Source organism: Triticum aestivum, chromosome 6D (genome assembly GCF_018294505.1).
Source record: "Triticum aestivum cultivar Chinese Spring chromosome 6D, IWGSC CS RefSeq v2.1, whole genome shotgun sequence".
NCBI lineage: Eukaryota > Viridiplantae > Streptophyta > Magnoliopsida > Poales > Poaceae > Triticum > Triticum aestivum.
In genome coordinates, this window is record NC_057811.1 from 401,439,352 (window position 1) to 401,456,613 (window position 17,262).

The 17,262-nt window shown below is 46.2% G+C and overlaps 2 protein-coding genes across 2 annotated transcripts; both read right to left on the reverse strand.

Moving 5' to 3' along the window:
- Nucleotides 1-5,024: 5,024 nt before the first annotated feature.
- On the reverse strand, nt 5,025-6,841 carry LOC123141736 (uncharacterized). Its single transcript, XM_044560812.1, has one exon. The coding sequence runs from the start codon at nt 6,753-6,755 to the stop codon at nt 5,301-5,303; it is 1,455 nt and encodes a 484-aa protein (XP_044416747.1). The 5' UTR covers nt 6,756-6,841; the 3' UTR covers nt 5,025-5,300.
- A 3,511-nt stretch (nt 6,842-10,352) lies between these two features.
- Nucleotides 10,353-12,344, reverse strand: LOC123141737 (disease resistance protein RGA2). The gene is made up of 2 exons (XM_044560813.1): nt 12,002-12,344; nt 10,353-11,707 (listed from the first exon to the last, which is right to left on the reverse strand). The coding sequence occupies exons 1-2, from the start codon at nt 12,247-12,249 to the stop codon at nt 10,522-10,524; spliced, it is 1,434 nt and encodes a 477-aa protein (XP_044416748.1). The 5' UTR covers nt 12,250-12,344; the 3' UTR covers nt 10,353-10,521.
- Nucleotides 12,345-17,262: the final 4,918 nt, after the last annotated feature.

Consider the following 17,262-nt stretch of genomic DNA (forward strand, 5'->3'; position numbering starts at 1 on the left):
CCGTTGTATAAGGGGTTTCCTGCATATGTTCCACACCTGTACATGTATATATATATATATCGGCCTATGGCCTCATGGGAATACAAGTTGCTTATTCTTAACATGGTATTAGAGCTAGGTCAACTTTTTTTGCACGTTGCAACTCGTGCTGTTGATCCACCTCGCACCGTTACCCTCGTCCGTGGTCGCCGCTGGCTCTCCGTGCCTGCTCATCTCCCCCTGCAGGTCAACGCCAGGACGACGTAATCCCTCGCCCCGCCCGACCGAGCTGTTCCCCGTCCCGCCCGTTCCCTGCTGGATCGACAGGACCGGGCTGTCCAAGTCGCCGCCCTCGAACTCACAGGATCCCAGTCGCCGCCCTCGCCCGATCGAGCTGTTCTCCTGTTGCCGATCTCGGCCGCACTCGCGTCCTCCCGGACCTAAGTCGCCGCCCTCGCCGGTTCTAGTCCGCCGCCCGCCCGTTCTGCTGTTTCCCTAGCTGCTCAGCGTTGCCAGCGTCCCGTCCTCTCGATCTGGCCGCTGGGCTCGATCTGTTGTTCTCCAGCCGGATCAAGCTCTCTCGTCTGATTCTGTAAAAAAAAATGTCTGCTGCATCGGGCTATGTTGCTGTCCCTCGCTGTCCGGTGATCTTCGATGGTACTAACTACACCGAGTTCGCTGGCTTCATGCGCATTCACATGCGTGGCATCCGTCTCTGGGGTGTTCTTTCTGGCGAGGTCTCCTGTCCGCCACGTCCGGTTCCTCCGGTGGCCCCTACTCCGCCGACTCCACTGGTTCTTCCTATGGATGCTAATCAGGCCGCCAAGGATGCGGCTAAGCTTGCTGATGAGGCTGCTGATCGTGCCTATGATGAGAGGGTTTTGGCTTATGAGGAGGCTCTTCAGACGTATCATGGTGCTTTGTCTGTTTACACCCAGTGGCTTGATGATGATGCTCGTTCTGCAGCTATTCTCACTGCTAGTGTTCTGCCTCAGTTTGCTTCTGAGTTTCTGGGCCTTCCTACTGTCTTTCAGATGTGGACCTGTCTTCGTCAGCGCTATGAGCCCTCTGGTGATGCCTTATACCTTTCTGTGGTTCGTCAGGAGCATGCTCTTCAGCAGGGTGACTCTACTGTTGATGACTTTTATGCACAGAGTTCTGCTATCTGGCGCCAACTTGATTCTCTCCGCAGTGCTGGTTGTCGTACTTGCCCCTGCTGCCAGGCTGTTCAGGCCAATTTGGAGTTTCATCGCGTCTACGAGTTCCTGTCTCGGCTCCGTAAGGAGTTTGAGCCCCGGCGTGCTCAGTTGTTTGCTCGTGGCCGTATTTCTCTCATGGAGGCGCTTTCAGAGATTCGTGCTGAGGAGACTCGCTTACGTGGTGCTGGTTTGCTGGAGGTTCCCTCTGTGCTCGCTACTCGGGCCTCTTCCACTCCACCTGCTGCACCGCCCCATTCTCGCTCAAGTGCTCCGCCGCTCTTGCCCACTCCTTCTGGAGGCTCAGGTCGCCCCCATCCACATTGTGACTACTGCAACAATGATGGTCATATTGAGTCCCAGTGCTACACAAAGCGGAAACACCTGCGCAAGGCGCGATCATCCTCCTCAGGGACTTCGTCATCTCCCTCGACAGCTTTAGCCATTGCTTTGACTGAGCAGGATATTCTGAGACTTAAGCGTCTGCTCGCGGCTTCAGGTTCTTCCTCGACGGGTACTGCTGGTTCTGTGACTGATGCTTCCCGCACTGAGCACCCGCCTTCTACACAGTCAGGTACATCCCCATGGGTTCTGGACTCTGGAGCTTCTTTTCATATGTCTTCTCATTCTTCTGCTTTGTCCTCTCTTCGATCGCTGGATTCTCCTGTTCATGTCTTCACTGCTGATGGTACTCCACTTTCTGTTGCTAGTAGAGGCCATCTTTCCACTCCTTCTTATTCTGTTCCTGATGTTGCTCATGTTCCTCGACTTACCATGAATCTGTTTTCTGCCGGTCAACTTACTGATTCTGGTTGTCGTGTCATCCTTGACGTTGACTCTTGTTCTGTCCAGGATCGTCGCACGCACACTCTGGTTGGGGCTGGCCCTCGCCGCCGTGATTCTCAGGGTCTTTGGGAGTTGGACTGGCTTCATGTTCCTTCCGCTGCCACCACCATCGCCAGTCCCTCCGCTGCTGTCGCCTCTGTTACTGGTTCCTTCAAGCAGTGGCATCATCGCCTTGGTCATCTGTGTGGTTCTCGGTTATCGTCTTTAGTTTGTCGAGGTCTTCCGGGGTCTGTCTCAGGAGATGTCTCTTTAGAGTGTCAGGGTTGTCGTCTTGGCAAGCAGATTCAGTTACCATATTCACATAGTGAGTCAGTGTCTGAGCGTCCTTTTGATTTAGTCCATTCTGATGTATGGGGTCCGGCTCCTTTTGCTTCAAAAGGGGGTCATAAATACTATATTATTTTCATTGATGATTTTTCTCGTTACACATGGCTTTATTTCATGACTTCTCGTAGTGAGGTGTTGTCTATTTATAAGCGTTTTGCTGCCATGGTTCATACTCAGTTCTCTTCACCCATTCGTGTTTTTCGTGCTGACTCCGCTGGCGAGTATATCTCTAAGATGTTGCGTGGTGTCCTTGCTGAGCAGGGTACTCTTGCCCAGTTCTCTTGTCCTGGTGCTCATGCTCAGAATGGCGTGTCTGAGCGCAAGCATCGTCACCTTCTTGAGACGGCTCGTGCGATGATGATCGCCGCCTCTCTTCCGCCTCATTTTTGGGCCGAGGCTATCTCCACTTCTGCCTATCTCATCAACCTTCAGCCGTCCGCTGCTTTGCAGGGTGGTGTTCCTTTTGAGCATCTTTTTAATCGTTCTCCCGATTATTCGATGCTTCGCTTGTTTGGTTGTGTTTGCTATGTTCTTCTTGCCCCTCGCGAACGCACCAAACTGACCGCTCAGTCTGTTGAGTGTGTCTTCTTAGGCTACAGTGATGAACATAAGGGCTATCGTTGTTGGGATCCTATCGGTCGTCGGATGCGTATCTCTCGAGACGTGACTTTTGATGAGTCTCGTCCCTTCTACCCACGCCCATCTTCCTCGATTTTTTCAGTGGAGGATATCTCTTTCCTCACTTTTCCTGACTCACCTATCACCCCCGTCGCGCCTGTGCCTATTCGTTCCACTCCCTCTGCTTCTCCACCTCTCGTCGATTTGCAGCCACCATCTTCCCCGGTCTCCTCACCTAGCATGTCCCCGGATTCTACACCTTCATTTCCGGTGACTTCTTCATCGCCAACCCCCGATTCTACCTTGGTGATTCCTCCTTCTATTGTTCCATCTTTTCCTCAGCATTATACTCGTCGTTCACGACCTGTGGATGCTTCCTTGGATGAGTCGTCCTCTTCCTCTCAGCCTACTTATGGCTTGCGTTCTCGTCCTCGTCCGCCTGTTGATCGCTTTGGATTTCCCGCCGCTGGTGCTGCTGTTCTTGAGCCGACTTCTTACCGTCAGGCTGTTGTTCATCCTGAATGGCAGTTTGCGATGGCAGAGGAGATTGCTGCTCTTGAACGCACTGGTACCTGGGATCTTGTTTCTCTTCCTCCCGGAGTCCGTCCCATCACTTGTAAGTGGGTCTACAAGGTTAAGACTCGCTTCGATGGTTCTCTTAAGCGTCACAAAGCTCGTCTCGTGGCTCGTGGTTTTCAGCAGGAGCATGGTCGTGATTATGTCGAGACTTTTGCTCCTGTGGCCCATATGACCACTATTCGTACACTTCTTGCCGTTGCCTCTGCACACCACTTGTCTATTTCTCAGCTTGATGTTAAGAATGCTTTTCTTAATGGTGAGCTGCGTGAGGAGGTGTACATGCAGCCACCACATAATATAAGTTATGTACCCCTTTGTATTTATTCCGTTGTATAAGGGGTTTCCTGCATATGTTCCACACCTGTACATGTATATATATATCGGCCTATGGCCTCATGGGAATACAAGTTGCTTATTCCTAACAGTTAACTTGTTGGGTATATCACTGCTGTTGCCTGGTGTACATTTTGCGTGTAAATCCGAGATGCCTAGAAAGGTTGGAGGTGAACTTGTACTGGTGCTTCCTCCTGCAATTTCAAATGCTCTGACAAAGGTTAGCTTAGCTGCTGTGTTGGATTGGGCAATAGCAGACAAGTATGCTACAAAGTTAATACAAGCTGATTGAAGTGATTTATTTTTACCTCACAGTTGCATTTTGTTGGCAGATTTTGGTGGAGTTTGATTTCTGCTGTGGATGCGATGTTGTCACTTGCAAACAGAGTTATGCTGCAGATATTGTCGGTAAGTAACTAAGTTAGCAGTTTGCCAAGTTCAATTTGTTTCACTTCCCCATGCAATTTCAAGGGAAGTCGACGGCTAATCTGCACAATGCCCTATAGTTGTATACAAAGTTGTAAGAAATGACACTATTTCATGTCTGGAGCAGCTTTATTAAATATATTGCCATTTTAGTGAATCAAAAAGCGTACGATTTAACAACCTCCATTGCGGCCAAAGATTTCCTTAAGGTTTAAGATTTCCTAAAACGATTCTCATTATTTACCATTCTCACAAAACCGCTCCATGGAACCGCAGTTAACCATTGGCCGTTTTACTATATGCAATATTTAATGCAGAGCTTCTACTTAGTGCGTGTTAAATGCCCTTTCTTTATAACAGTACTTTGTTTTTTGGATAGTGTCAGTATAATATTAGTAAGCAAGTAAACAATAGAAGGGGGAGAATTTACCCATTAGTTGATAGTGACTTTCTGATTGTTTTATTGAACGTATCATTCCAAAGCACCGTCCAACAATAAGTTGAACCCATTGAAAGCTTCCTTCGAATAGGATGGATCCCGAGAGATCTACTAGTGCCCTTAACACCTTCAAAGATACCAATCACTTTTTTAATATTTTGTGAATTTTATTAAATTCATACAAATGTGAAAATATATCTTAGCCACGTGATGTTTTTTACACGAAAAGTCACGTGATTCATACAATATTTCTTCTCTGTAATCACACCTACCATGATGAATAAAAGCTCATAACATGTTCTTACATTGATAGTTAAAGATTCCTATACAGCTATACTAATCAATATAATCAATGCTATACATACTCTGCCAATTCGGAACCCATCCCTATGAACCAACCGACGGCACATACATATCTTTTCATGTGACTCTTGTCCAGACTAAAAGGAAAAAGAAGCTGAGTATGATCATTCGGTATGTTTATCCTTACATTATACTCAGATCTATAAATTTCTCATAAGATATAAAAATGCTATTTGAAGATATGTGGCATGAGGCTAGGCAGATGGCCCCAGACGCTTCTTCCCTGACAAGGATGCTTCAGGCTTATCATCCACACAACTTGCAACAAAGCGAACCAGATGAACAAACGCAGCGTATGGTGGTAACCTTGATTCCCAAGAGATCAGCCTAAAATCTCCCTTCGGTTGAACAATATGGCATGCTTCTGCTAGTAAGTCCCCAAATATGACTTTGGGTAGACTTCTATCCGGACAGCTAGCAGAGGGTATAAGGCATGATGGAGTAGCAGGAGACAAGAGGTGGTGAGGGCCGAAGGGCACCGGACGGACTTGATCGAAAAGGCCATTTGGATGGCAGCCAGACCTGGATATGTTCACCTTCCTTGTGATTCTGATCTTGTTCAATGTGCTAAGCCAGAAATGGGCATTCAGATTCTTCCTCACTGCATATCCAAGCAAGTTAGCTGAAACGAGTGACCCTTCCAACACCACAGCGAACTCTTCCACTATCGTTGCTAACCGTGGATGGTCTCCCGGCTTGACGCTCCCGAATGCGAGCGTCTTGAGTAGGTACCTGTACTCCTCGAATGCCAGACGGTTCAGAGAAATAGTCTGTACGGTCCCAAGTTTCTTCAAGCTTTCATTTCGACCTAAAATTATCACTTTGCTTCCTGTTTCCATAACCGTAACAGATGAACAGAATGTCTTCCAGTCATCGTCATCTACATCGGAAGCAAACTCAACAACTGCCAGTGTCTTCCCTGACGGAATATCATGGTTTGTCATCCTGGTAAGATCGTCTCCACTCAGGTGCAAAATAACTGTGAAGTGAGAACGCACAGTTACATGGCTGCATACATGTGCAACGAGAGTTTTCTTCCCAACTCCACGTCCACCAATGATCGGTAGTACCGCCGGAGGACCAGTTATGTCCTGTTGCAGCAAGAAGTTGATGATCTTCTGCTTCTCGACATGCCGGCCAAACATGAAGTTGTCGACCTGAAGATAGGCATCATACGGTCTCCGGGAGATGCGCTCGCATCCGCCCAAGAGCACAACAAACTCCACCATGTCAGTAACAGCAGCTTCCAGATTCTGAAGCGCACTTTGTAATCCCAAGTTGGAGGCACTGTTTGCCGAAGAACTATTGGTTGTGCGAGCACGTTTGAAAGGAATGACATAATCGGACGAGGTAAATGAATCGCTCACCAAGTCCTTGGATGCCTCCTTATGTTGCCGGTACCTGATGCTGTCCAAGACATGGTACCCTTGGTACATGGCTGCCGATAGCTGCTTCAACTGCATGAGCATACAAGAGTTGGTGATGCATCGTCCGTCCGCCTCCTCCACGACTGTGTGAACTCTCAGCAGGAGTTGCTGTAGCCTCTCCACCTTCTGCTCCGAGTACAGATGATCCGCATATTTGTTCATGAGGAAAGAGATGAATCGGCTGGCAAGGTCACCTGTAACGGCAGATATCGCAAGATCCATCTCAAAGTCTTCTGAGGTAAGGTGTGCCTGAATACTAACTAGAGACTAGCTTAGACCGGAGGTGAGATGAAGAAACTTCCTTCATGCCTATGGCAGTTGGCAGCTGTTACATCGCATTTATGTACAAAAATGTTGACTACTGGGATCAAGGTGCCAAGAAGAAAGATCCTAGTTTTACGTCAATCCAAGGTAACCTCAAAGCTTTCAACATCGTAGTACTGATAGTCTGATACATAAGCAAGGAAACAGACATATGAGGTCAGTCCAGCTTGATGCAATAGGTATTCTTCGACATCCAGTCTCGATTCAGCTACCGTGTATGCATGTATGGTCATTCCTCATCCTATTGGCCAAGCTTGCCGTCCACTTGAGGCAGTGCAGTAGCGACAGGTTTATCTTTCGGGTCAATCTCATCGTTCGATGATAATATAATTCAGTAAAATTTATAATCGTATCAAATTGATACTACAAACTGTATAAAACTAACCCCGATCCTTGTATGCACACAGCCAAAACAAAGGATCACATCAAGTAAAAGGTCTCCTCTCCAAACCGGAGAGGAGCATATACGAGTTTCAGGCATTAGTCATATTTTCTTTTACGGCTACATTATATGGTTGGAGTCATTGTTATTGCATATATGAGTTTCAGTCATTATTAGTCTTATTTGCTTTTATGGCTACATTATATGGTTTGAGTCATTGTTACCATATATTTTCTTCTGATGCAAGCCTGTATCTACACTCCCATTCTCATTTCCTTCTTTCTTTCCTATTCTGCAGGGCACATGTCTCTCAAGTACAATAAAAATATTGTAGTTAGCTTGTTGGGTATATCATTGCTGTTGCCTCCTAATTTTTGTGAGGAACAAATGGTGTACATTTTGAGATGCCTAGAAAGGTTGGGAGGTGACTTGTACTGCCGCTTCCTCCTGCAATTTTTAATGCTCTGACAAAGGTTAGCTTAGCTGCTGTGTTGGAATGGGCAATAGCAGACAAGTATGCTACAAAGTTAATGCAAGCTGATTGAAGTGATTTATTTTTACCTCACAGTTGCATTTTGTTGGCTGATTTTGGTGGAGTTTGATTGCTGTTGTGCATTGGTGAGACATTGTCACTTGCAAACAGAGTTCTGCTGCAGATAATTTTGGTGAGTAACTAAGTATTTAGTTTGCGAAGTTTAATTCATTTGACTTTCCCATGCAATTTCAAGGGAAGTCGACAGCTTATCTGAACAATGACCTGTAATTGTAAACAAACTTGTAAGAAATGACATTATTTCATTTCCAGAGCAGTTTTATTAACTACATTACCATTTTAGCAAAACAAAAAGTGTACTATTTGATGCAGAGCTTCTACTTAGTCCGTGTTAAATGCCCTCTTTTATAACACTACTTTGTTTTTCAGATAGTGTCAGTATAATATTTTTAAGCAAGTAAACAATAGAAGGGGAGAATTTATCCATTAGTTGATAGTGACTTTCCTATTGTCTTTTTAAACATATTATTCCAAAGGACCGTCCAGCAATAAGTTGAACCCATTGAAAGCTTCCTTCGAATAGGATGGATCCCGAGGAGAAGTGCATGGATGAACCCGGGTACATATGAACCCACTTTGGAAAACACATTTCTAAATGCTAAAAAAATCTGAAAAACTTGAGTCAATTGCAAAAAAACTATCACATTTGCGGCTAGGTTTGCAGAAAACCACCAACTCGTTAATCCGTTGCAAAAAACACCGCATTAGCAATAAACTTGTTGCAAAAAGCACTGATCAGATGATTTGGACCATTTAATCACTTTCTGACAAATGGGGCCCGGCTGTCAAGAGCTGACTTGGCAAACAAATGTCATACACACCCCTGGATCTAAAAATAAAAAGCAATCAACCCCTTGCTCTCAATCCCCTACTCTCGATCCGATCGACACAACCGCGCCGCCCCCGCCGGCCCCGTCGCCGCCGCAGGAAGCCTACCCGCTGTGCCTTGCTCCAACCTGACGACGTCGCCGTCGATGTCCTGCGCCGCCGTGCCCAAATGATGGCCTCGTCCCCCCGCAGCAACCACGCGCGCACCTCGCCCTACCTGCCCAACCGCTGCCAGCCCAACCACGGCCATGTCGACGGCGCTGGATTCCGCGGCGGCCCACAGCCCCCACCGCTCTCAGACGCTAGCCGGCCAGCAGGTTGATTGATTTTTCTTGACCACACGTGCACGCACACACACCTACACGCAAGCTGTTGGATCAATTTTGGCCACCGGCTAGATTACAAGCTCGTGCTCGAGCGGGAGATGGGGATGGGCCTGGGTGGATGGGGCAAAACGGCGTCGCTACTCCGGCGAGCTTCCCTCTGCCGCCCGGCTGGCCCTTCTCCCCTCCTGCTCCCTCCTCCCTGCCGACCTGCGCCCCACCATAAATGCCGGCGCCCTGCTCCCAGCCTCCGCACAATCCACGAGCTTGCACAGGCGTTGGGCCGACGAGGTAGCCGCCTAATTGAACGCAGCAGCGACCGGAGCTAGCGGTGAACGCGGTGGAGCTAGCCCGTGGCCGAGCAGTGGCAGCATGGTGCACCACGGTCATCCGCCACCGCGAAGAGCTCGGGAGCGCGCACGCCGCGCTCACCCACTCGCTCCTGCCCATCTTCTCCTTGTCTGCGCGTCCGCCCTGCCGGGGCTCACTCTCCCTGCCACTACATCCCGGCGGACGGCAGGGCCAGGGCGCCGCCGTGCCGGCCGAGCTCGAGCTGTTTCGGCAGTAGTGCTGCTGGGGGGTTGATTGCTTTTTATTTTAGATCCAGGGGTGTGTATGTTAATTTTTTTGCCATGTCAGCACCTTACAATTGGGCCCCAGTTGTCAGAAAGAGATCAAACGGGCGAAATCACCGGATCAGTGTTTTTTGCAACGAGATTACATGGATCGTGGTGATTTTTGCAACAGATTAACGACTTGGTGGTTTTCTGCAAACCTAGCCGCAAATGTGGTAGTTTTGTGCAATTGACTCGAAAAACTTGTACGGGTACATCTCCATGTTCTATGTGCGTGCATAAAGTTTCACGGAAAAATAACTTTTTTTGTGGCCTATGCAAAAAAGACAAAACATTATGTCGAGGAACACTATTTAGAAGCACTAAAATTTGTCTTTTTTGTAGAGACAAAACAAAAGGACATTTTTTCACAAAACTTTGTGTTGCGTACACACATTTGCGAACATGTATGCATGATATTTTCTTTTGAATTTTTTGACATTTTAAAACATGCTGAAAATGCATTTTTTGAAAAGTGGGTGCATATGCCCATGGGTTCAGGGGGTGCCCTCTCGGATCCCGAGAGATCTATTAGTGCCTTTAACACCTTCAAAAATACCAATCATTTTTTTTATTTTGTGGATTTTATGAAATACATACAGATGGGAAAATGTATCTCGGTGACATGATGTTTTTTTACACGAAAAGTCACGTGATGCATAGAATATGTTTCTTCTCTGTAATCACACCAACCATGATGAATAAAAGCTCATAACATGTTCTTAGATAGTTAAAGGTTCCTATACTAATCAAGATAATCAATGCTATACATGATCTGCTAATTCAGAACCCATCCGTACGAACCAACCAATGGCACATACATATCTTTTCCTGTGACTCTTGTCCATAATAAAAGAAAAAGGAGCTGATTATGATCAATTTGGTAAGTTTATTGTTACATTATACTCAGATCTATAAATATCTCAAAAGATATATATGCTGCTTGAAGATATGTGGCATGAGACTAGGCAGATGGCCCCAGACGCTTCTTCCCTGACAAGGATGCTTCAGGCTTATCATCGACACAACTTGGAACAAAGCGAACCAGATGAGAAAATGAAGTGTATGGGGGTAACCTTGACTCCCATGCGACTAGCCAAAAATCTCCCTTCGGTGGAACAGTATGGCCTGCTTCTGCTAGCGAGTCCCCAAATACCAGTTTGGGTAGACTGCTATTTGGAGAGCTAGGAGAGGGAGCAGCAGGAGACAAGAGGTAATGACGGCCGAGGTGTACCGGACGGCCTTGATCCAAAAGCTCATTTGGATGGAAGCCAAACCTGGAAATGTTCATCTTCATTGTGATTCTGATCCTGTTCAATGTGCTAAGCCAGAAATGGGCATTCAGGTTCTTTCTCACTGCATGTGCAATCAAGTTTCCTGGGATGAGTGATCCTCCCAACACCACAGCAAACTCTTCCACTATCTCTGCTAACTGCGGATGGTCTCCTGGGTTCGCGCTTCCGAATGCGAGTGTCTTGAGCAGGTACTTGTACTCCTCGAATGCCAGACGGTTCAGAGAAATAGTCTGTACGGTCCCAAATTTCTTCAAGCTTTCATTTCGGCCTAAGATTATCACTTTGCTTCCTCTATCCATGCTCGTAACAGTTGAATAAAATGTTTTCCAGTCATCGTCATCTACATCAGAAGCAAACTCAACAACTACCAGTATCTTCCCTGACGGAATTTCATTATCTGTTATTTTGGTAAGACCGTCTCCACTCAGGTGCAAAATAACCGCGAAGTGAGAACGCACCCTGTCATACCTGCATACATGTGCTACAAGAGTTCTCTTCCCAACTCCACGTCCACCGACGACTGGTAGCACTGCCGGAGGACCAGGCATGTTCTCTTGCAGCAAGAAGCTGATGATCTGCTGCTTCTCGACATGCCGACCAAACAAGAAGTTGTCGACGTGAAGATAGGTGTCGTAGGGTCTACGGGAGACGCGCTCGCATCCGCCCAAAAGCACGACAAACTCCACCATGTGGTCAACCACAGCTTCCAGATTCTGAAGTGCACTTTGTAACTCCCAGTTGAAGGCCTTGATTGTCGAAGAACTATTGGCTGTGCGAGCACGTTTGAAAGGAATTATATAATCTGACGAGGTAGATGAATCGCTCACCGAGTCCTTGGATGCCCCATTATGTTGCCTGTACCCAAGGTTTTTACTTTCAATTTCAGAAAAATTCAGCACCAACCGAAATCACTGGAATTCAATGATTTCGGTTTGCGTTTCGGCCAAAAAGGCCAAAATATTCACTTGAAGTCACTTAAATAGTTCGACCCTTCTGAAATTGTTTTTGAACAATATCTGAATTCATGTGTACTACTGAAAATTGTTGAAATATTTTGGCCCAAAGGTAACTATTTCAGTGACTACTGAAATTAATGGAATTCAGTGAATTCCATTGAAATCTCAATGAAAGTGAAAACCATGCATGTACCTGATGTTGTCCAACACATGGTACCCTTGGTACATTGCTGCTGATAGCGTCTTCAACTGCATGAGCATACAAGAGTTGGTGATGTGTCGTCCATCTGCCTCCTCCACGACCGTGTGAACTCTCAACAAGAGTTGCTGTAGCCTCTCCACCTTCTGCTCCGAGTACAGATGATCCACATATTTGTTCATGAGGAAAGAGATGAATCGGCTGGCAAGATCACCTGTAACGGCGGATATTGCAAGATCCATCTCAAAGTCTTCTGAGCTAGGTGTGTCTGAATGCTAACTATAGCCTAGACCGGAGGTGAGATGAAGAAGCTTCCTTCATGCCTAAGGCAGCTGTTACATCGCATTTATGTAAAAACAAATGTTGACTACTGGGATCAAAGTGCCAAGAAGAAAGATCTAGAGTTTTACGTCAATCCAAGGCAACCTGTCAGCTTTCAACATCGTAGTACTGAACTACTGATAGCCTGGGTAGAAATCACATATTTGACCTGAGGGCGAAATCAAATCACGATCTGACTTGAGTCTCGAAAAAATTTCATATAACAGACCGTTCTGTGTGACGCCCGACAGCCGGGCGCTGCATTGCACTATGCAGCGCCGTTGTCTTAGGCGTCGCATGCCCGGCCAGCGTGGCAGCCCGGGGCCAGGGGCGGCCCCACAGCCAGCCGTGCAGCGCCCAACACATAGGCACGACACTTGTTATGTGCAGCGCCTAGCGCTTAGGCGCTGCACAGTGACTTAAGCGCATCGGCCCAGCCCGACCAGGCAGTTCTTCCCCCCTCTCCAGGAACTTCCTCTCTGGACAGAGAGCAGCGGCGGCGCCCCCATCGGATCCCCCCATCCCTCTCATATCTGAAGATTTGATCCGTGGATTCGATCTCCAATCCCTCCTACTAGGTAAACTCCTCCGTTCCCTTCCTTTTCCTCCGTAAATTTGTTGCCATTTTAGAGATTTGTCCAAGATTTGGTGGGACCCTTGATTTGCTTGATTTAGGATGTGTAGTCATAGTGGTACTACTGGTATGTTGTTCATTAGTTCACAATATATGATTCTTGTTAGTGAAACCCTAGATTGTTTAGTTTTTTTAGATATATATGAGATGCCTATTTTTTTAGATAACTATGAGATGTTGAGTTTTGTAGACATATATGAGATGTTTAGTTTTTTTAGATATATATTAGATGTTGAGTTTATTGGAACACATATGACATACTAGTTGAGTGCCCGTGCGTTGCCACGGGTTAAAAAATGCTTTAACAAGAAAGAATGATGTTAACCCGCCCCTATTTACTAATAAATAAAAATCAGATGTAAATATAAAAAAACGCCTCCCTAACTCTGATCCCCTCTACTATCAGGATTGATGATATTCTTGAATCATTTAAAAGCAACTCCAACGTGGTGACTCCAACGGACGCATGTTTTGTTTGTTTTTCATCCGTTTGGGTTGCTTGTCCGTCTGTTCGTGTTTGCTTTTTTGTCTGGATCGGCCGGTGCGTCCAACGGGCCCGGATGCATTTTATGGCATGTCGGCCCCAACATTCAGTCGAACACCTAGACGGCGAGCTCCCGCGGCGCCGCCCCGCCCCGCAGCTCGCCCCGCCATGCCATGTTGCTCGGCCGTGCCCCACCCCATAGCTTCCTCCCCGCCACACCCTCCAGCTCGGCTGCGCCCCGCGCCCGCAGGTCCCTCCCCGCCCAGCTGCGCTCGCTCACCGCGCCTCGCTCGCGGCGCCCGCGTCCTGCAGTGTCGTGTCCCCGCGCCCGCCGCTGCCTGCGCAGTCGCCCGTAGCGCCCACCCGCGCAGTCCGCCTCGACCTCCCGCAGTGCCCGCCGCACCCGCTCGCCTTCGTGCTGCCGCCCGTCCACGTCCTCTCGCAGCCACCCGCGTGTCCCCGCGGCGTCCGCCATCGCCTCGCCCAGGCACTGCGGTGCTACTCCTCGTGTCCAGCAGCATCACGGCGACAGTGTAGGCGCGCGGGGAGAGACGGGTGCGGGAGCGAGATGGCGGCGCGACACATTGGGCACGACGACGCAGTCACAAAATCCGAAGGGGTGGCATCGACCTCCTCGCCCTTGGTGCCACCGTGGGTCTCGCCGAAGGGCAGCTGCCTCGGCGTCGGAGCGGGTGTCCCGTGGAGGCAGCTACAACGCTCCGTCGGCCTAGATGCTCCAGCGTGCGATGGTGCACGTCTCCGGCGAGGCGGCCGGGTGGCGCGGTGGTGCACGTCTTCAGCAAGGCGGCCAGGCGGCGCGGTCGTGCACGTCTGTGGCGCGCGGCACCACCGCGATTGGCATTCGGTGGAGCAACTCAGTGGGCCAGTGAGAGAGAGAAAGGATGGGTGGGTGAATGACAAGTGGGCCAGGGAGGACGTGCAGTGGACAGAGACGGACGAAGAGGATGTAGAAAACGTCCGCTTTGTGTCTGCTTCGGACCCAAATTTGAGCCGAAAATATGTCCGAGTGGACACAAAACGGACAGAAAATAGAAATGGGTTCGTGCATTGGGCGTTGTATTTTATCCGCGCGGACGTAAGGCAGACGATTTGGGTCGCTGCGGTTGAGTTGCTCTAAGCTACCTTCCCATGGCCTTCCACAAGGGTTGGCATAATACAATGAAGAGAATAATATTCTCTTGGGGATGAAGAGTTGTCCTTTAACACGGGAAAATCATGTTAATCTCCATAACAATTTACACATCACGCTTGTTTTTCAAAATTAAAAGGTAACCAACAATCTTACCAACAATAATTATATGACATAGCTGTTAAAACCTACTCCCTCTTGTTTGGAATTATTTGTCGCTCAAACGAATATATCTATCACTAAATAGTGCTAGATACTTACTTGGCACTCAAACGGGTATATCTAGCACTAAATAGTAGTGCTAGATACATCCGCTTGAGCAACAAGTACGGAGTGAGTACATAATATGAATCTTATTTTTCTTTATTCAAAGGATAAAAAGAATACATACGCTATCTTTACGAGAAGACATAGTTTCACACATACCATTGTAGATGGCATGATTCTTGTAAGTTAAAAACTCCCGGAAAAAAAATCAAACGAGAAAAGAAACAAGTTAAAATGTCCTTTTATAGTTCAATTCCCTTCATAATCTCATAATCAATGTGAGGACATATGTGCAAATCCTTAATGTTCTTTTATGGTTAGAGATCCATACTGTTGATCGGAGCCCTTGCTTTTTTTTTTGAGTTGGGGCCCTTGCTTTTAGTAGCCAAGCCTTATGGCTGAGACTACTTGGGGTGAAGACATATAGCTCACTATGCATTTCTGAATGTCGGGAAAAATAATCAGTAGTTTATTATTTGAGATTATCAAGACATTTATTAAGAGTTTTGCAATTGTAAATGATGGGCATTATTACCACCTAGTCTGTAGCATATCTTCCACCTAAATTGTTGTCCTCAAGAAATTATTATGAACAAATCATAAAAGAATATATCTGCAAACAGAGAGTAATGCAAGTACCATCACAATGGAACAATTAAGGATATGAACGAATACCTTGTGTTAACTATTCAAAAATTGCAAAGGATTATATGCAATTCACAAATAGTAGTCACCAAGAGTTGTTATTCTGAAAATTAAGTGGACTGCATTTTATTTCTCTATAGGAAAGACATTTAAACTTATACAGATGAAAATGCCGCCGAAGACTGCCATCACCTCACAAGCTATATGGATTTGAATCATCCACCAGGTCAAAGAAATTGCCATCAAAAAAATACAAAAATACACAGAACTACCTACTTGATAACAACACAAAAATAATATTGGAACACTTTAACACAAAGCCACACAGATCATGAGTGCATTCACATCAGTAAATAAAATTACTTAAAGCATGATCATAGTTACAGCATGAACAAGAAATGTTGTCGTATCAATTAGATGCAGAGCCGTTAGATCAGAAGAACACGACCAAGAGCCATGTGTGTAACACTTAAAATCAAAATAGTACATGTATATGAAATCCAATCTATATTACAATACATCATAGCATGTATATACAAGCAAGGAAGTGAAAGAGAAGTCAATACTTGTCAGGATCAGAGAAGACAACGAACGGTAAAGGCAGAGCTACAGAGGTTATGAGGGTATATGCAACAAAGTGCGTGAGAGGAATACCATGATATTAACTTTAACTTGCAGATCTCCCATCCACTTTAGTGTACAACAGCCAAAGTACCAAGAACGAGAAAACATTCATTCCCGGCGTCTCCTATCTGGTCGCTGCCACTGTTGTTCACCTTGCTCCAGTAAATCTCTCCTCCCATGGCTCACATTTTCTTCAGCTCGTCCTCAGTCTATAGTACCAGATCAATGGCTTCCCAAAGAGTATACAACAAAACCATCAGTTAACTACTTTACATCGGTAAAGAAGTATAACCAGTGGAAACTCAATGTATTGGTGGTGTATCTTCATGAGGTAGGCACAGGAGAGGCCTGACATGGCGAAGAACCTTGCCATTGACACCTTTGACACGACCATCTCCATCTAAAAGGGGAAACATCGACATGGCAACCCGTGAAGTAGCATTAAGAAGCTAGCATTCTAGGCTCCGGCCTTGTGTCAAACATTTAAATTATGAACAATGACAATTTCATCTCACAGTCAATATCTGCAGTTTTTAGACATGGAAAAGAAAGAAAAAGAGAGAGAATCACTTACATAACATCATGCAAACAGAGGTAAATAATCATTAGCAACAAAATTCTGAACACTTACATAACTATGAAGCTTTCTTGAATGATTTCTCTCTAGCCTTTGAGAGGAAAAGCAGGATAACGAAAAGTCAGTACGAGCCTTGAAATCACACATCTATTTCTAACTAAGGCATGAAAAGCTAAGCATTTAAATCTTCTTGTATAGGTAACTCATTATTTATTATTAAGTAACATCAGGTTGTAAAGATGGTTTTAGGGTTATTCTTACAGTTCTGCATTATAGAAAATTATCTCGCAAATATGGAACTTCCCTTGTACAACAGGCAGTTTTAATGTTGGGTAGATATCCAAACCAAAAAATTGAAGCCAAACACAAGGATTTACTCCAACTTATAATTGTTAAGGAAAAAAGGGGCATCAAATTATAATTTTTTTCAACAATTAAAACATGGTAAAACCACACAAAAAATTAGTTCTAGTTATGTTCCACACAAAATATTAGTTCTAGTTATGTCCCACCAGCAAGAAAAGTACATATAGAGGTAAGTCGTATCCGGGGA